The 17,084-nt window shown below is 35.6% G+C and overlaps 1 protein-coding gene across 5 annotated transcripts in view; it reads right to left on the reverse strand.

The window, feature by feature from the left end:
- LOC124153676 (nuclear factor NF-kappa-B p110 subunit) overlaps positions 1–14,111 on the reverse strand; it is a 37,295-nt gene extending 23,184 nt beyond the window's left edge. Inside the window, exons 1-14 of one of the 5 annotated variants that reach the window (XM_046526980.1) lie at positions 14,016–14,111; positions 13,606–13,743; positions 12,023–12,180; positions 10,211–10,383; positions 9,960–10,101; positions 9,303–9,444; positions 7,759–7,863; positions 7,205–7,316; positions 6,999–7,120; positions 6,460–6,543; positions 4,580–4,774; positions 3,312–3,374; positions 2,517–2,573; positions 464–526 (exon numbers count right to left, since the gene is read on the reverse strand). In XM_046526980.1, coding sequence (XP_046382936.1) covers positions 464–526; positions 2,517–2,573; positions 3,312–3,374; positions 4,580–4,774; positions 6,460–6,543; positions 6,999–7,120; positions 7,205–7,316; positions 7,759–7,863; positions 9,303–9,444; positions 9,960–10,101; positions 10,211–10,383; positions 12,023–12,180; positions 13,606–13,738 — 1,549 coding nt within the window. In that variant the 5' untranslated portion in view covers positions 13,739–13,743; positions 14,016–14,111. The other 4 variants (XM_046526978.1, XM_046526977.1, XM_046526979.1 and 1 more) reach the window with 4 other exon arrangements.
- Between the last annotated feature and the right edge of the window lie 2,973 nt (positions 14,112–17,084).

Raw genomic sequence — 17,084 nt, forward strand, 5'->3', positions numbered from 1 at the left:
GCACTAATTAAGAAAATAGAAAAATGGCTTCGTCAGTTGTGCATGAGTATGGTGATTGAAAAAGCAATGCTTTGCTTGATCTCTATTGAGTAGGGTGCTTATAAATTTTTTAAATAGTTGTTGTTAAAGTAAGGAAATTTCGTGATGAAAAAAGGATCGCCTTTCATCTGGATTTATGCATGCGTTTATCGGATACAAATTTCTCCATTGCCACACCAATCCTGTTCCTGTGTAAGTGTTCACAATAGGTACAAGTATTGACTATTATTTGTTCCACCTCCAGTAAAGCAATAATTCGCTATAGCAAGTGTTTATTGGTGCACCGTTGGGTCTCGTTTTATCGAGGTTGCACTGTAGCACATTTTTCCTCCTAACTGATCACACAGAGAAACTCACGTAAGAGCCAAAAGCTAATTACAGAATATAGTCCATGAATTATAAAGTAAGTCTAATTTTTTCTCACCAGGCCTTGCAGGAAGAGCAGCACAATCCATTGCCAAGTCATTATCATTGGAATTAGGTGGCACTATAATAAAAAGAAATTTTGGATTAAGGAGTTATTACAATCACTTGTAATAAAAAAAAAACTATATTCAAAGCAATTTTGAAATATCTACTTCATTTTGAAAGAAACATCTACTGCTATTTTTCAACAATATTGAATTCATCAGATGGACAGAAGGATCTGCTGTCTAGTCCAAGATTTTCTATTGATACAAGCTCTTAATTGAAACATGATTGACAATTACTAAGTCACATCAACCCTTGAAATACAAATTATCACCACCATTAAGAAGAAAAAGTCACTATTTAAACATCCTTAGCATCATCAATAAGCTATACTTGGTGCTTAAGTGCAAATAAAGAATGAGATTAAGTCCTGAAGTTAAAGATACTGATCAGACATCATAATTCCCAGAATAAAGATAGCAGAATCAAATGCATGGGAAAAGATCAATCATAGCCTGAATTACTAACATTAAATTAAGGCAATTAGACTTAGCATGACTCCCTAAGTCACAGAAGTAGATGAGAATTATGATACACCACACAGAATAACACAAGATAAGAGGGTGTTCTTAGTCATAGAAATGACAAGCAACTGTATTTCTACTAGCCAGTTTACAGAAAAAATTAGCAATGAATTGTCTGTAATTAGTGCTCAACATGCGATTCCAGTACCCGTACATTAATGACGGTTCCTAGAAAATATTAGTGTAGGGTTTGATTGATTTTGAAGACATATATGAGACAGATGATGCATGTCTAAGAAATAACTCGATTTCAATGCCGAGTATACATACTTTTGCTGCCAGTTCTGCAGAAAAATGACAGATGGCATCGAGTAGAGGATAATTGTTTTCTATAAGTGCCCAAAAACTGAGAGATCATTTTTATTATTTATAAATAAGAACTAAATTACTTTTTATTACTAATTTTTCTCTGAACTGGCCTTAACTCTCAGGAACATGTACCGAAGACCATTACAGCAGACTTCACAAAATTATTCATGGTTTAATAAACATTTTGTACCATTATGATTGGTATTTGTTTTTTTTTTCACAGTTGTCTGGACATCAGTCAATAAGAAATTATGATTGATATATTATAAAGAAAGAAGTAAAACTTAAAGAAGGAATTCATCAAAGATGAGCATAAAAAAAGCTTGAATAGAATAAAAACGAGTCTATTGCATGTATCTCCACAAAATCAAGGAATTTCCTTTCAAAGAAGGAAGGAACCTTTCAACGGGGTTCTTGAATTAACCAAATTAAATTAACATTCACATGTACATGCAGAAAGCCCAACATGCAATACACCAAGATAACCAGCACACTTTAGGGTATAACAACAGAAACAAAAGAGATGAGGTATTTCCAACTATCATCAATTGCCAAGATTGAATTGCCAGATCCTGACCAACCAATAAGCTTTAATAAAAAGAAAAATCCATATTACAAATAAGACATTCCATGCATACATAACTAAGCATAGCAAAAAGTACATTATAAAACTGGAAACTACCAAAGATGAAATATAATCTTCAGGGTTGAAGAAATTTTGCTACTATGCTAAAGGAATACTTAAGTAAATTGGGTGACTTAATTTAACATGCAACGAGTAACTCTAGAATAATTCTACCTAAAACAATATGCAGAATCTGGCACATGAAGTCAAACCATATTTTCCAATTTTCAATCAACAATGAGGAATAATACATCATATAAAGACAACGTAACTCCAAAAACATAGCACAATTCAAGTCACATTTATGTAATGAACTATCCTAATGAAGTCATGATTTTTCTTGTCCCATCAAATAATTCAGGGGCGTTTCAATGTACATACGTAACTTTATTATGTATTAACCTGGGAATTACAACTACATTTTCTTCAATTCCAAAAAAGAACTTAAAAAAATTTCTGCCTCAAACAAAACAGTTGACATTAAAGAAGCTGAACATATGCAACAGACAAAAAACTCCTACTAGTGAGCAATAATGAGGAAAACTCACTTGTGATGGAGTGTAATTTCCAATTGTCCACAGCTAAGTCATTATACCCAGTGGATCCTGAGAAGAAATTAAGCAACAGGAAAGGTAATTCATAATATCTAACTAGTGCTACTAATCAAAACAACCAACATATTTGCACAATCTACAATGTTCAGTTTGACGAAGGTTTTGCGATGTGAATGTCTGAAGATGGTTTAAGTATCTCACTGAATGTAGGGGAATCATAAAAACCAAATTAATAAGACCTTAAGTAGTTAAACTACAAAGAGGAAAGTTTTTAAAGAATAGCCACAACTCTTCAGTAATATAGCTCGAAGCATCTAGAGTTCATCATGAAATAATAACCACATTCCTCATTGACCATGAACTACCACAACGTTCACATGTAAAACCTTAGAAGTACATATGTATATGCATAAGCATATGGAACCTTTGTGTGCTTACAGAATTAATTACATATGAGGCACCATAATGACTAGAATCATTCACAGAGTTGGAAACTATTTCTTTGCAAAATGTAACAATACAAATAGTGGTGATATACATAATATAGCCATAACAACTTAGTAATGGATTATATTCCACATCTTAAGCCACATAAGAGCATACGGAAAGTAATGATTAATTAATATTTTCATCAGCATTAGAAAAAGATCCAACACTGTGCACAGTTCAAACACATATCATCAATAATTCAAACCACCACCACAAAATTATCTCTCTTTCATCCATTATAGTGACTTCTAACGTGCAAGGGAGCATGCAAAAATCTTTATAATTTTGAGATCTACTTACTTCTACTTAAGTAAGCCCTCACATCATCCATGGCCAATCCATTTTCTAGGCTATCAAGACCCTCTAAACAGAAAATTAAATAACTATTAGTATGTGAATGATGAAGTAGTTTGCAAATGAGAGAAAAAAGTTATCATTTTCAAAAGTAATATAAGTCCTTTAGAAATCCACACTTGAAATACCATGGGAATAAGAACAATATACATAATACGTAGCTTTAAGATTTAAGCAGGGAAAGCTATCAAAACTAAACAAAAGTCAAAACCAGTAATATTTCAATAGTTTCGTTCCCGAGAGCAAAATGTATAAACAAAACAAAAAACAATTAAACCCGGGGAACTAAACTAGGGTCGAAATGAAATCGAATTCAAAACTACTTTGGGTCGAAACTAAACTAAACCTCTGGGATGAAACAAAACACACATTATGTTTCGCACCACACTGACCACGTGCTTCACCTTCTAACAGTATAGTATCAACCCACACACCGAGTACCAAGTATGGTTGAATAAAGTAGAGGTTCGGCCTACCACCATTTGAAGCATGGGGCACTCATATTTTTACCACCAACAGGAGAACGGTGAACGCAAACTGGCCATTCAATTTTCAAGCTCAATGTTTTAACCTCTCTATATTCTACCATGACATGGGTTGAAACTATTCCCACTTATCCCCATCCATTCAACTTCTGGGATCGAAACTTAACTATGAGCAACAGAGTTTCGTTTAATTTAGTTTCGTTCCTGGGAGTAAAGTTTCATCACGAGTGGAAACTACACTCCTTGGTGATTTTAATTTTGTGCAGGAACAAAACTAAACCTAGGCCTCATATTTTTGTTTAGCTCCAGGACGAAATGAAACATTTTCATTTTGTTCCACTTGCCATCCGTGGTTTTATGTTGTGATATCCTAGCTGATTGAACATGAATCTTCCACACAGTCGAGTACAATGTGATCTCGGTAATCTGACATCAATGGATTATTGAAAACAATAGAGTACTTGAGATCAAGAGGAAACAAATATGATGCATGTTTTGAAGAGCTGGAAAGCGAGCTGATTACAAAAATATAGATTTTATTGGAGAACGTTTCTGCAATGATATACATATGCCTCAATCCCATCCAAGCTTATTTCAGGACTTAAGATTTCTTTTCCTGATATAGAGGGTTGCGCAACCAACACCTCACATATTTCATAAAAATAGAGAACACACTCAACTATACACCAAATGACAAAGATCCTTTTCAATAAAAAATAAATCACTCACCCCAACTAATATTATTTTCCATAGAACCTCCTTCTCCAATTAACTTTTCAATATCCGTAAAAATATCCTGCTGGAAACTAGTGTGAGGAATGTTGCCAGGATCAGGCAAGTTTTCCAAAACACTGTTTGGAAGTTGAAACTTTTCACTTTGAAAGGGCTGAACTCCAACAACATTGGTAGAATAATGACTTACACCTGTAAAAAATATTCAACAAACATGTATTACATTACTACGTGCAACTCAATGAAAACACATATGTATTAGTTGTAGACACTTGAGTAGTGAGTGAAAGATATAAAACTATCAACTCGAAATATAGCATCTAGTCAGGCATTGATTTGACTCAAAGAGTACTTGGGCTGAAATATTAAATAATTAAAAAAATAATTTTTAATGCCAAAAACTTCATTCATCCTTAAGACTTAAAACTATACATAACTACTAAACAGGGTTTGTTGTGAATGTAACCTAGCTTTTAAAACTCACTTTTTTATTGAGCCTTATAAAGTTTTAAATTAGAATTCTTAATTGAGTGATCCATAAACCTTTTTGAAACATTATAGTCAATGTAAAATAATGTCCTTTCAGCACAGTGATTTTGGGGAACAAGAAGTCCCGAGGTGACAAGAAATGGACACTGGGCGAACAAGTCTGCACAAACACACAATACACCAAAGAACCAAGCAGTAAGTCACATCTCCCCCAGGGCATGCAACTACCCCTTCAATTGCAACTCACTCTTTGAGTAGCTCTCCTCCTTGCAACACTAGCACTTGGCACTGTAGTGAGTTCAGTTACCAAAAAATGCATATTTTACAGAGCTTGCACTGAGAGGCAAACTTTCCATTAATAAAGTACATCAAATGTTGATCATTAGAAATGTTTTGTAAGAGAGATGAATATGACACTAAACAGAATGACATGGGAACAGATTGGATTACTGGGTGTTGTTGTGAAATTTTAACCCTCTGCAGAGCAGAGAAGGCAAACATAGCTTGTGAGATCGGTCCACCTATCTTGGGTACCCTATACTAGCACTTGAGTTTGAGCATTTTTTCAGGACTCAAGTCTCAGTAAGTGATTTATGTTGAGTGTTTGTGCATGTGTAAGCGGTAATTCAACCTTCAGCCTTTAGCATGGTCACAACCCTAGCTAAGGCTCCTTACAAGAGAAAGTGCATTTGAGGGGTTTTTAGTCGATCACTGCTGTGAATTACTCAATTCCCACGAACCAAAACAGCAAACTGATATGTGCCTGTGATAAGGTCCTGCACGCTTTTGCCATTAGAGTCCATCTTTTTTGACTCTATGGAGTCCCACAGTGTGAGCAGCGTGCTAAAGCGTACTTTGCACAGTGAGATGAGGAGATGGTAAATGGGCTGCTCTCACAAAGGAGCTGCATTTGCCTTCACTAGCAGTGAAAAATCCAGGTGGTAGGAGAAGGGGGATGGCAGCACTGTGACATGCTAGGTAAGTGCCAACCAACAATTGTGTGAAGCTTCCAGTTGTTAGCAAGGTCTGAATGTAAGTGCAGTACCTCAGATTGCACTCCTCATATATTACTAGCTCCAACACACCATCCATAAACTACTTCACTAACTATACAATTATGACACCACACTGCCAACAGGCAATTGGGCAATGGTGTGTTTGTAAGGCGAAAGTCACCCTCACCTGGGAGAAATTTAAGTTCCACATTCATGAAATCTGTCACTATCATGAGCACTGTCACCATCACACTACAACAAGATCAGGTTCATTCAGAACAAACCCAGTATTCTCTTATGACAATGAAACACATCTATCCTGTATGTTGCAAAGCAGTCCAGCTCCCAAGATTTCAAAAAAATGCCTCTAAATAATAATACATACATACATACCTGACTCATTTTGATGAGCAAAGCCTTGTACCACAGCAGTTGGTATGGTTTCAGAGATCTGGGTCCTTAATCTTTTGCGACCAACTGTAAAAGACAAGCCAAGACACTATAAAAAATGTACCATTACCACTAATCAAACTTTGAATTAAGCCATGTGGTAGACTACATTCACAGGTCAGAGTTTCATTCAGCATGTATGAGATAAAAACCAACTGCATACTAAACTTGAGCCTTCACCTACGAATGCCCCCTATAAATTGCAACAGCAACCGAATAGCAGTAGGTAATATTTTTGCCATATTTTAAGATCAAATGTACCAAATATCCAGATAAGGGATATTTCAAACAATATAATTGATTCAAGAACACATTTTATGAGCAACCCAAAGCGACCTTGACATTACCTAAAAATCTTCACAACACAACACAACAATATTTCAACCAAAATTTTCCATCATCTCTCTCTACCCTTGTTCAAATGCCTAATCATTGGCATCACTTGATATTGGTACAAAGTTACCAAGCCAGAAAACACTCACCTTGTGGCTGTGGCTTGTAAGTGAATCTGATTGGCTCACTCGTGTCTTTATCAGAAGGTCGATAAAGTTGAAGAAATACATCCACTGGGTGTTCTATATTAACATCTCTATATCTTGGTGTTCTATAGAAAAAAAATAATAAAAAAAATTAAATGTTAAACAACAAAATGGGGAAAAGGAAATTGGTGAAGAAAATAAATAACCACCTGAACACAACTGCATACTGATGATGAACATCCAGTTCCGTAAATTTCCCAAAGTCTTCCCATATTTCATTATCTTCATCATCCAGCTCAAAAAAACGGATCTGAATGTTTTCTGATGATTGATCAATACAAATTCCATGAAATCGTAGATAAGCATTAGTTAATTAACAGCAAAAAAATTAAACTATACAAGTATGGTCAAACACTATTTAATTTTGAAATATATGGTACAAGAAAATTCAAAAAAGTAAAACCAGATAAACATTTAATGCTACAGTAAACAAAAATTACTTAAATTAAAGAAAATTGCGATAGAGTCATTTACTCTCAAGATTTTTCACTTTCAACTTGGAAGACTAAAAAACTCACATTTATCTTAGTGTGTAGATATTAAAGACATTCTAATGAAGCCTTTATTTTTTGACACCCGAGTATTAATGCAATTGAAACAGTTTCACAGATGTTTGATAATGCATAGACCATTCTTTTTGTTAAATAGTATAAATAGGCAAAAGTGAAGAATAAGTACCCATAAAAATGCATTTAAAACTTACTTTTTGCAACTTTTTCAACTAAAATAAATACATCTTCCCCACCAAGGCAGCAACTCACATGCTTATCTATTCTGCATATTTTCAGTTCCCCAGTCTGGGCACATTCTAAAAAGAAATAAAAATTATCTCCAACACTTTCCAACTTAAGAGAGTCAATAATTAAACCACATGTGGTGTTTCAGAGTTATGCTAGTAATGCAGATGTGGGCGTTGGCAATATGGATGTGTATGCAGGCAATGCTTATGTGTGGATGGCAGGGTATCGTATCCAGTCAGTAGAATAAAGATGGAAAACCAAGGAGGATGGAATATCTAGAGGTGTTGTTTCCAAGATTGGTCAAAGTTTCACATGTTAGTTTGAAAATTTTTGGACCAAGTCTCTGACTGATATTTTGAGGTGGACAAGTTTTGATCAGAAAAAGCACCACATTATGTGAAAAATGCTACCATAATCACAAATATTTAGCCAGTGATTGCCATTGGCATTTTCCCATCATTTGCCATACTTCTATTAATGTATAAACTCTGTGTCCTCTGAGCCACTTCACTAGTGGGATTAACCTTGAAAATATACTTTTGTACTGTAACTGTTAGATTTCCATTGGCTATGATAGAATAAAATACCAGTGTAAGTGCAGGCTAATGACTATTTTACACTCGTGAAACTTTATTTTCAACTGAGCAGGTTAGAGAATCTAACCGTGGTGATGGATAATAATTTTTCCATGGGAAATTATGTATGAGACATAACTTCCCCCAGTCTACTAATAAAGTAATTAATGAAGGTTTACTGCATGCATTCCATGGGGTATTTTAATGCATTAACGAGTTATGACCAAAAATTTCATCAAAATGAATGCATGAACCCTCATGAGATTGCCAATGTTTTGGTCGAAGTAGGTGTATCTTACCCTGCCCAAGCACCCCCATTCCTGCCACACTTTGCTCTACGCTTGGAACCAGTCGTGCCCCCTCCAGTATATTCCAACCTCCTTGAGGAGAACCTAAATGATCATGTGTTTGTTTAAACGCCCACAACCCAGGAGAATTAGTCAATGGACAAGAGCAGAGACACAACACCACAAGAATACATAGTGAATATAACAAACATACACCACTAAATTCCTCCAATATGATTGAGCTAAATCATAAAATTGTACAAGACCATAACTTTTAAGATGATGCTTATCTTCACTACTTAAAATAATTAGAAATCTTTGCTCAGAGAGGGTATCAAAGCACAAGCACTCCTTTCAATCAACAGCCGTAAGTACATCATTTTCTCAGGCATAACTTGGCAGTCTATAAGATCCCTTATAAAAATTACTTAATTTTTTAATAATTAACCTCAATTTCAATACAACTGTACCCAGATGATGGCACATTTGTATTCAAACCATGACTGGTCGGTAATAAACAAGCATGGACTTAAACCTAGCAACCTTTTTCATGAAAATCAATATTCAAATTACATAATTCAAACAATTCTACTGGCCACACATTCCTGACGAACCAAAGAAATAGCTCATTTCAAAGTTTCTTACTCATATTTCTAATAGAAGTGGAAACTACTTTTTCACAAATATGCCGCAGGTGGCCCCTGGAATCTTCACATAATGCTTCAAAGCATAAATGAACTATGTTGAGATTCATGACCTTAGATTCTGCTTGGGCATCTTCTCTGATCTACAAAATAAAGGAAATAAATACATAAACAAGCTTATTATGTTACTTTAACAAATTTCTCAGGCCAAATTTATGGATTAACACCAAATGAAAAGCAAAAAATATACATATCACAGAGAAAAGGATGGGGTAAAATCCAAAGAAAAATATTGAATGGTTGTTTGATATAACCTTTACAAATTTTAGCTTAAAAAAGCATATCCAGTCATTACAAAAATTAAATCCATCCTCTGGGGTAAAATCCAAAGAAAAATGTCATATGGTTGTTTGAAAAAACCTTTACAAAATTAGCTTGAAAAAAGCATATCCAGTCATTACAAAAAAGAAAATCCTTCCTATACGAAAAATAAAAGCATCTAATACAACTAAAAATATACTGAAGATAATTATGCTTCAAAACACAACAAAGACTGTTCTGCATATTCCTAATAGGAATAAGGGCGACTTAAACCGAATTGAAAGCTGAATGCAAGTAATATCCGTGAAAAGTTATAACATTAATTCATCTGGTTTACCTGTAAATCCTCACGCACAGTTGGACATGTGTCATTTTCCCTCTTTCCTTTAATTAGTTCAAGTAATGCACGTCTCTTCTTCTTGATCAATTCTTCAACCACATGCTTCCTTGCTGTGTGAACTATGCCCATGCCTTGAAATCTAATGGGTTAAGAACATTTTAGGTTTTTATTACAAGTCCATTAAACACATAGATAGTCAATAGTAAACAAAACAGACAAGATTGAAAAAATAAGTTTCAGGTACTTACACTGCTGTGTAATCATTATTTTTATCGACTGTGATTTCTTGTGGCTCTTCCTTGTCATGGTCTAGTATTCTAACAATTAACCGGTGAGCGTGAGGAACAGGATCACTCCTATTGCTTACCATGCCAACAAGTGAACACCTGATAATTACAGGGCCTCCATGGTAGTTTAAAAGCTGCAGGTAGGTATACACAAGAACAAAAATAAACATTTAGCCCTTGACCGAGAGACAAATTTATTTATTTTTTATTTTCTTCATATAATAAGTATGCTTTTTCATGGACTACATACACACTTCTCCATGATTGTGACAAATACATATTATCCAATTCAAGAATACTACATCCCATTCTACTTAAGAAAAAGAAGTTAAGAGAGAAACAACGGTTAATTTAAATATGAATGCCTGGTTAATCATCTCTGGAACAAGCAAAACTATTTTTTCATGGATAAATCCTCAATAATTTCTCACAACAGTGGTGAAAGTGAAAGATGACCTTTTCACTATCAAGACAGCAATTATGATGCATAAATATTGTTGCAAATAGAAAGCTTTTTAAAGAAGCATTACAATTGAAGGATTCTATAAATTCTCAAAGAAATTAAGGAAGATAAATATTTGCACACTTATCAAAATAACATCAGGACTTATCCAGACAACTTCCACAATTTTCCAAACCATGATTGTATGCTAGGGAGCAGGAGCAGAGGGGTAGCCAGGAATTTTTTTCGGGAGGGTTCAAAATTTAGGGGAAAATTATTTGAAAAACAAGATATTGCTTAGAGGTTTTTAAACTAATTGTAACACTTTAAATAACAGAAAAAAACTTCATTTTTCAAAGAAATCTTTTGAAAATTCATGATTTTTCAATATTTTGTTTTCTTTTATGAAGAAAAGTAAACATGTTTTTATATTTCGAGGGGGAGAGAGGGGGCTCCAGACTCCACGGGCCACCCTCTCGCTATGCCACTGAGCAGGATGGAAGAAAGCAAGTGAGAATCACAATGCGCACTTTTGCACTTGGTGCATTCACCAAGTTATCATGATGCCAGTATCAACTGATTATGCAGCAAAGTGTGACTAAATAGGTACACCAATTTAAATGCTAAAATTTCTAAACGTGATCATGACAATCATTTTTCGCATTGTACACAACTTCTTCAGAGGAGCAGAAGGATTTGATGGAAAGGATGAATTCTTGGGATAGTAGGAAAAAAATGATAAAGGAGAAAGGTACAGTTATCGGTAAGAGGAGAGGATGAATAGCTAGAAGTGATGAAAATAGGAAATTAAGGAAACTGTTACATTGTTAAGGCCACTTCCCACAGGGCAAGTTATTGTGCAGGATAGGTGTGCATTAGCGTGAATGCGTCTAAGAAATAAGAAAAAGGGCTACCTTGCCATCTCACGTCCATGCATCCTCGCATGCATTCTAGCAATTCACAGCTTTACATGATGCAATTTTGACTGCGCCTTCATACATACGTCAGATTATGCAATTATGTGCCCCATGTAAAATGGCCTTTAAGTAAGAAGGAGGAGGGATGACTAATAGGATCTATTGAGTCCAGGACAATTATGGGCATTAAATAACCAGATATGAGTCTATTAACGTTTAGAGATCAATTATTGAAGATGAGGCAGGGACTGCCCTCCCCCTTTTTTATTCTCCCATGCTTTTGTTTACACTTAAGATGCACCTTATTTATTGTTGATGCATGAGATCCATGGAAACAGCATTGTTACAACTAATATTGCTCGTTTCTTACATATGCAGCTCCAATTTTGATAAGAACAAAGAAATGAATCTCACCTTAACCGTTGGATAGGTTTTCATCAGGCGGTCAGTCTTTTGCCCCAATATGCACCCATGAGTGCCCATCATTTCAGATTTGTACCTAAACCTGAATTTATCTTGAGGCTGCTCCACGATTTTTAAAGCTGGAAAGCTGGGATTACACATTCCATCGCCTATGAAAACAAAATGACATGGTATGTACAACCTATAAATACACTCAACAGGTGCAGACAACCAATTAGAACTTCACGATAAGATTTCATGAATTAGAATGATTTCCACAAGATTAATACTTCCACAACAGAAGTTCTGGAAATATACACCACGAGGTACAACATACTCTATCACTATGAGCTATGATCACTATCTGCATCAAAATCAATGGTCACCGACAATTTATTCATAAAGGCCTGGTTACACGGTACATTAACACGTACGGGTTAATGTCTAAATGTATGAACGCGTGAATGAACACGAAAATGTAACGTGTAACCACCCAACTTGTGCGATTGTATGAACGGAAAATAGAACCTGTTCTAATTTGGTTCATGCATTCGTACATGTTCTGTTCCGGTCCACCAAAATCATTCACACAAACGTACATTAACTTGTACGTGTTAATGTACTGTGTAACCAGGCCTTAAAATACTGTGGATTATTCCAAGAAGCATGTATCTGCATATAAGTTCATAATGAAATGCTTAAGTCCACAATGTAAAGACAATCATTACAATCAATACTTATTTTTATTGGAATGAAACATGGATAACAATAATGATTCAATAATTGACCATAAAGGACAACGATATTAGTAACAAAAAACACAAAGGATGTACAGGGCCTCAAAATGCAAAGATTGACTACAACATGTTAGAAATCTCACAAATACCTCTCCATATTTAATGGATTCTTTACGCTGATAGCAATTTAATAAGAAGCATGATCATGTTAATCACTAAAACAATAATGCCTAAAGTTACTTTAATTTAGCCTGCTCCTATATGATAGTTGTGATATGGAGAAAAATAATTGTGACTTTAATGTCTATGAAAATGCTTCCAGAGAAAATATTGGTAACATTCAGCCACGTAGGACAATGTTTAAATGATTTTATAACAACAAGATTCTTAGTATTGTCATTACATTACCGAGTCCACTTCTTTCTCGAAATATACAACGGTTTACCAACCAACAAAAATACGGCTGTTGACAACATCCCAGCTGCCCATTTCATTTCAACATAAAGCATGTTTTCAACTTAGAACTTCCACACTCGTGTTAAAGCTAAATAAATCAGAAAGCTTAAGTACAGCCTCAAAGGATCTATGTTAACATAGTCTAACAATAAGTACAATTTCTTGATTGCTGCATCCACACTTTAAACTCCACGTACGTATACACAACATATAAAACAAACGAATTACAAAGTTGATGCAAATAAGGCCTTCAAATCATCATTACCATTATAAAATTTAACGTCGATTTTAGAACCAAATATAGCCAGTAGAAAATCTAAGCACAAAGCCATACAAGGCAAAACAATATTGTGACAATGGATGAATAGATAAACAGACGCAAATTATAAACACTGAACATACCGCTTTCATCTCCACCCATCCTAGGAGAATATGAACTGGACATTGAAGGACTAGAAATACTGGATGAATCCCCCATTGACTCAATCGACGGCGGCCAAGTTCTGCCATCAACAGGTGTCAGGTAATTCATCATATCTCCTAAAAAAATCAGGAATAACGGTTCTAGAGTATCAGCTATTTTCAGTACTGATAAAACTTATAATGAAAACGAAATGTAGGGACAACAACCTCCACACACACTTTCGTACTCCAAATAATTACTGTTTACAGGTGTCGCGCATATTAAAGTCATTGTAGGTCAACACAACACGACACAACAAAAATGATTCGTAAACAAAACAAAAACACTATTTAGAACGGCAGTAACTGACGACAGTCTACAACCGAATAAATCTCAAAGAATACGGCACCTTGTTTCCGACAGTCCTCGGCAGTACACTAACTTCAGCCCACAAGTCCGGTGATTCCCCGATATTTCTCCGCGCACACTAGTTGATTGAATTGATTTTTTTCAGCAGTGACCTCATCGAGAACGTCCATGGTTGACGTCACGCAGGGGGCGGGGCTTCTCAAGTTGGCGGAATATTTAAATGACGCCATGCCCTTCACATGGGACGAATGGAGAGTAAATAGCGAATGAATTAAGATTATAAATATTAGAACACACGAATAATAGGCAAAAAATTGCTCAATGCGAAGCGAAGTCATAGAATTAGCATGGAATACCAGTAATTATTATAGGTATTGTATACCAATTGTATCGGGTACAAGTACTATATTGTATACCAGTTAATATTCCAACGAAATCATAATATTTCTGGAAATAAGTATCATTTTGCACCATAATGTGTCGCCCGCAATGTCTTGATTTCAAAAATAAAGCATTTAAATAACGATACATAATTTACTTAGATAACTAGAGCCTTTTAGACTGATGAACTGTGGCATTATTATTTTGTTAAAGTATTCTACCGATAAGATAGGTTTATATGAAGTGCTTCAGAAGGATTCTGGTACTCTCCCCTCCTTTCATGGACTCCCCTCTTCAGTTCACAATAAGGCCTGCACCCTTTCATTCTATACACAAATTCCAGTCTCTCCCTTCATCTTCCTCGTTTACTCACATCCTAGTCCCTAGCACTGTTTTCAGCATCACCTCCCCGCTTAGTACTCGCTACATATATTAATTCTGTCTTCTTCGTAACCATGTACAGCTCTTCGTCGTTCCTCCACCTCTCCGTCCACATCACCTTCTCCAATCTTCTCCAACCCACATCTCAAACGCTTCCAGCTTCTCCCGCATTCATACCTAGTGCCCATGTTTCTGCTCGGTAAAGCGCTACTCTTCAGATCCGTCTCTTTAATTCTCTTTAAATTCTTACGCTATGATACCCTCATAAGCTCCTTCTTGTCCATGAACCCTTCCTTTTCTAACACTCTACCTGCTTGCCCTTACCTTGGTATCCATCGGCCTCTAAAGTGCTGCTGGTGCTGCTCACCTTGTTGAGTAGCTCTCTCTAACTGTTCAGGTTTTTGACCATCTACTTTTGCCTCACAATCCCAGCTCACGATGTCCTACAAAGCTGCATAACCTAGCTCTTTTAACCCTTTAGTGGCCCAAACATGACCAACTTTTCAAAACAACGTGCGATATTGTTTTTCCTCGAAAATCTTTGAATTTATCCACTTGGTGTTGCGTTGGTATGATTTTTACGGAATAAAAATGCAATATTTATTTGATCTGGTAATTCGCCTATACTTTCAATGACTTTTGAAGACTTTGGCTCGCATCTGTCTGGTTTTGCATCGCAAAATGGCTGACCCGTTTTTCACGTGAAATTTGGTATAAAGTAGACATTATCTTTCGTTTACGGGAAACATAACTCGAAAAATTTGAACCACAATATAAAGTAGAGATTTATAAAGAGTACTAAGTAGAAATCTTGGAAAAAAACGTTTGCGACGAAGGAAATGAGAGAAAATTTTCAACCGCGCGTCAAGGTTGAGCTACACGCCTCGGGACCCTGAGGCTCGGTAACTGAGGTCGATTTTTCAAGTTCTTTTTTTAACTTTAATCTTGAAAATCGTCATTTAAAGCACGGAATACCGTCTTCATTTACCTGAAACACTAAACTGAGGATGTTAGAAAGGATTAAGTATAGATCGACTTGACTATTTAACGCATTACTCGAGTGAAAATACTAAGGATTGAATATTTTTCGGAACTATCCCACGCATAAGAAATATGGCTCGGATATTGAAGTAAAGTGAACCGATTAAGTTTGCATGCTTAAGAGAGAGAAAAATGAACTGTTTCCGCGAAAGGCAACAACCGATACCCTTTTCCCTTTCCACTTTCGCCGAGGTGAGTCGCACGGAAAGGGGAATTTTCACTTCACAAAGGCATCTTATAGCATATTTATAACTGCGTCCGTTCGCTGTGATATTCATTTGTTGCGTTAAGTTTCTTTCTTGAAGTTAAAAAAAACAAGAGTTTTTAAGGTTGATTAAACGACATGAGAAGTATAGAATATTTTGGCTCTACAAGACTGAAGCTAAGTTCTGTAGTTCGTTCACTTCGTCCACTTGAATTCCATGAAGATCCAAGTTCCATAAAAAATCGTTCATATAATTTTTAATAAAAATTCCAAAAGTCCCGAAATCTTGCAATCTTGGTAGAAAATTACTTGCCCAGTCACACGTGTGTAGCAAAAGGCAATTTTCTGCAGGCAGTAATACTGTAACACGGAGACGTCAAAACCTGCTGGCTGAGCATGTTGAATACTTGGTTTTTCTGCTTGAGAATTTGAAAGAGCCAAATATTTCATGATTTATATACGTAGTATGTAATATTTATTATAGCTGTGAAAATGGCTTTACTCAGGGCTCTCCCTTGTAGTTTGGATACATATATTACTTAAATGGTCGACATATTACACGGGGTAAATTAATTTCAATTGTGCCTATGGGACTATTGAAGGCACATTAATTTTCATTCATCTCCTACTTCTGACATTAACCATCAACGACCCTCATTATATTTTCCTTCTTACATTAACCTAGAAATTCATCATAGAAAATTGGAGTAGAATATATTAAAGTATGCATTGCTGTATTGCCTGCGGTTCAGAAATTATCATATTCGACTCGATACTCGCGAGTAATTTTCAACTCGACTCGAGATCAAAAAGTGCTACTCGCACATCTCTACCTATTTTACATGCTTTTCGTATGCTACAATCCGGTGGCAGATCCAGAGAGGGGAAAGGTATCCAATTATTTATTATTTAATACACTGATTTGACTTTTGGTTTCAAGACGAAAAGCTAACATAGAATTTTGGTTAACTGCCCTTTTGTCTTTCACTGGCTGTGGTTTTAAGTAAACTATGATCGTCTCCCCATTGACATGCAAAACAACGACTGTTCAAAAAGCATGATGAGTTCGGATTTTTGCAAATGATGTTTTCATTAATTGAC

Source organism: Ischnura elegans, chromosome 2, assembly GCF_921293095.1.
Source record: "Ischnura elegans chromosome 2, ioIscEleg1.1, whole genome shotgun sequence".
In the NCBI taxonomy this organism is placed as follows: Eukaryota; Metazoa; Arthropoda; class Insecta; order Odonata; family Coenagrionidae; genus Ischnura; species Ischnura elegans.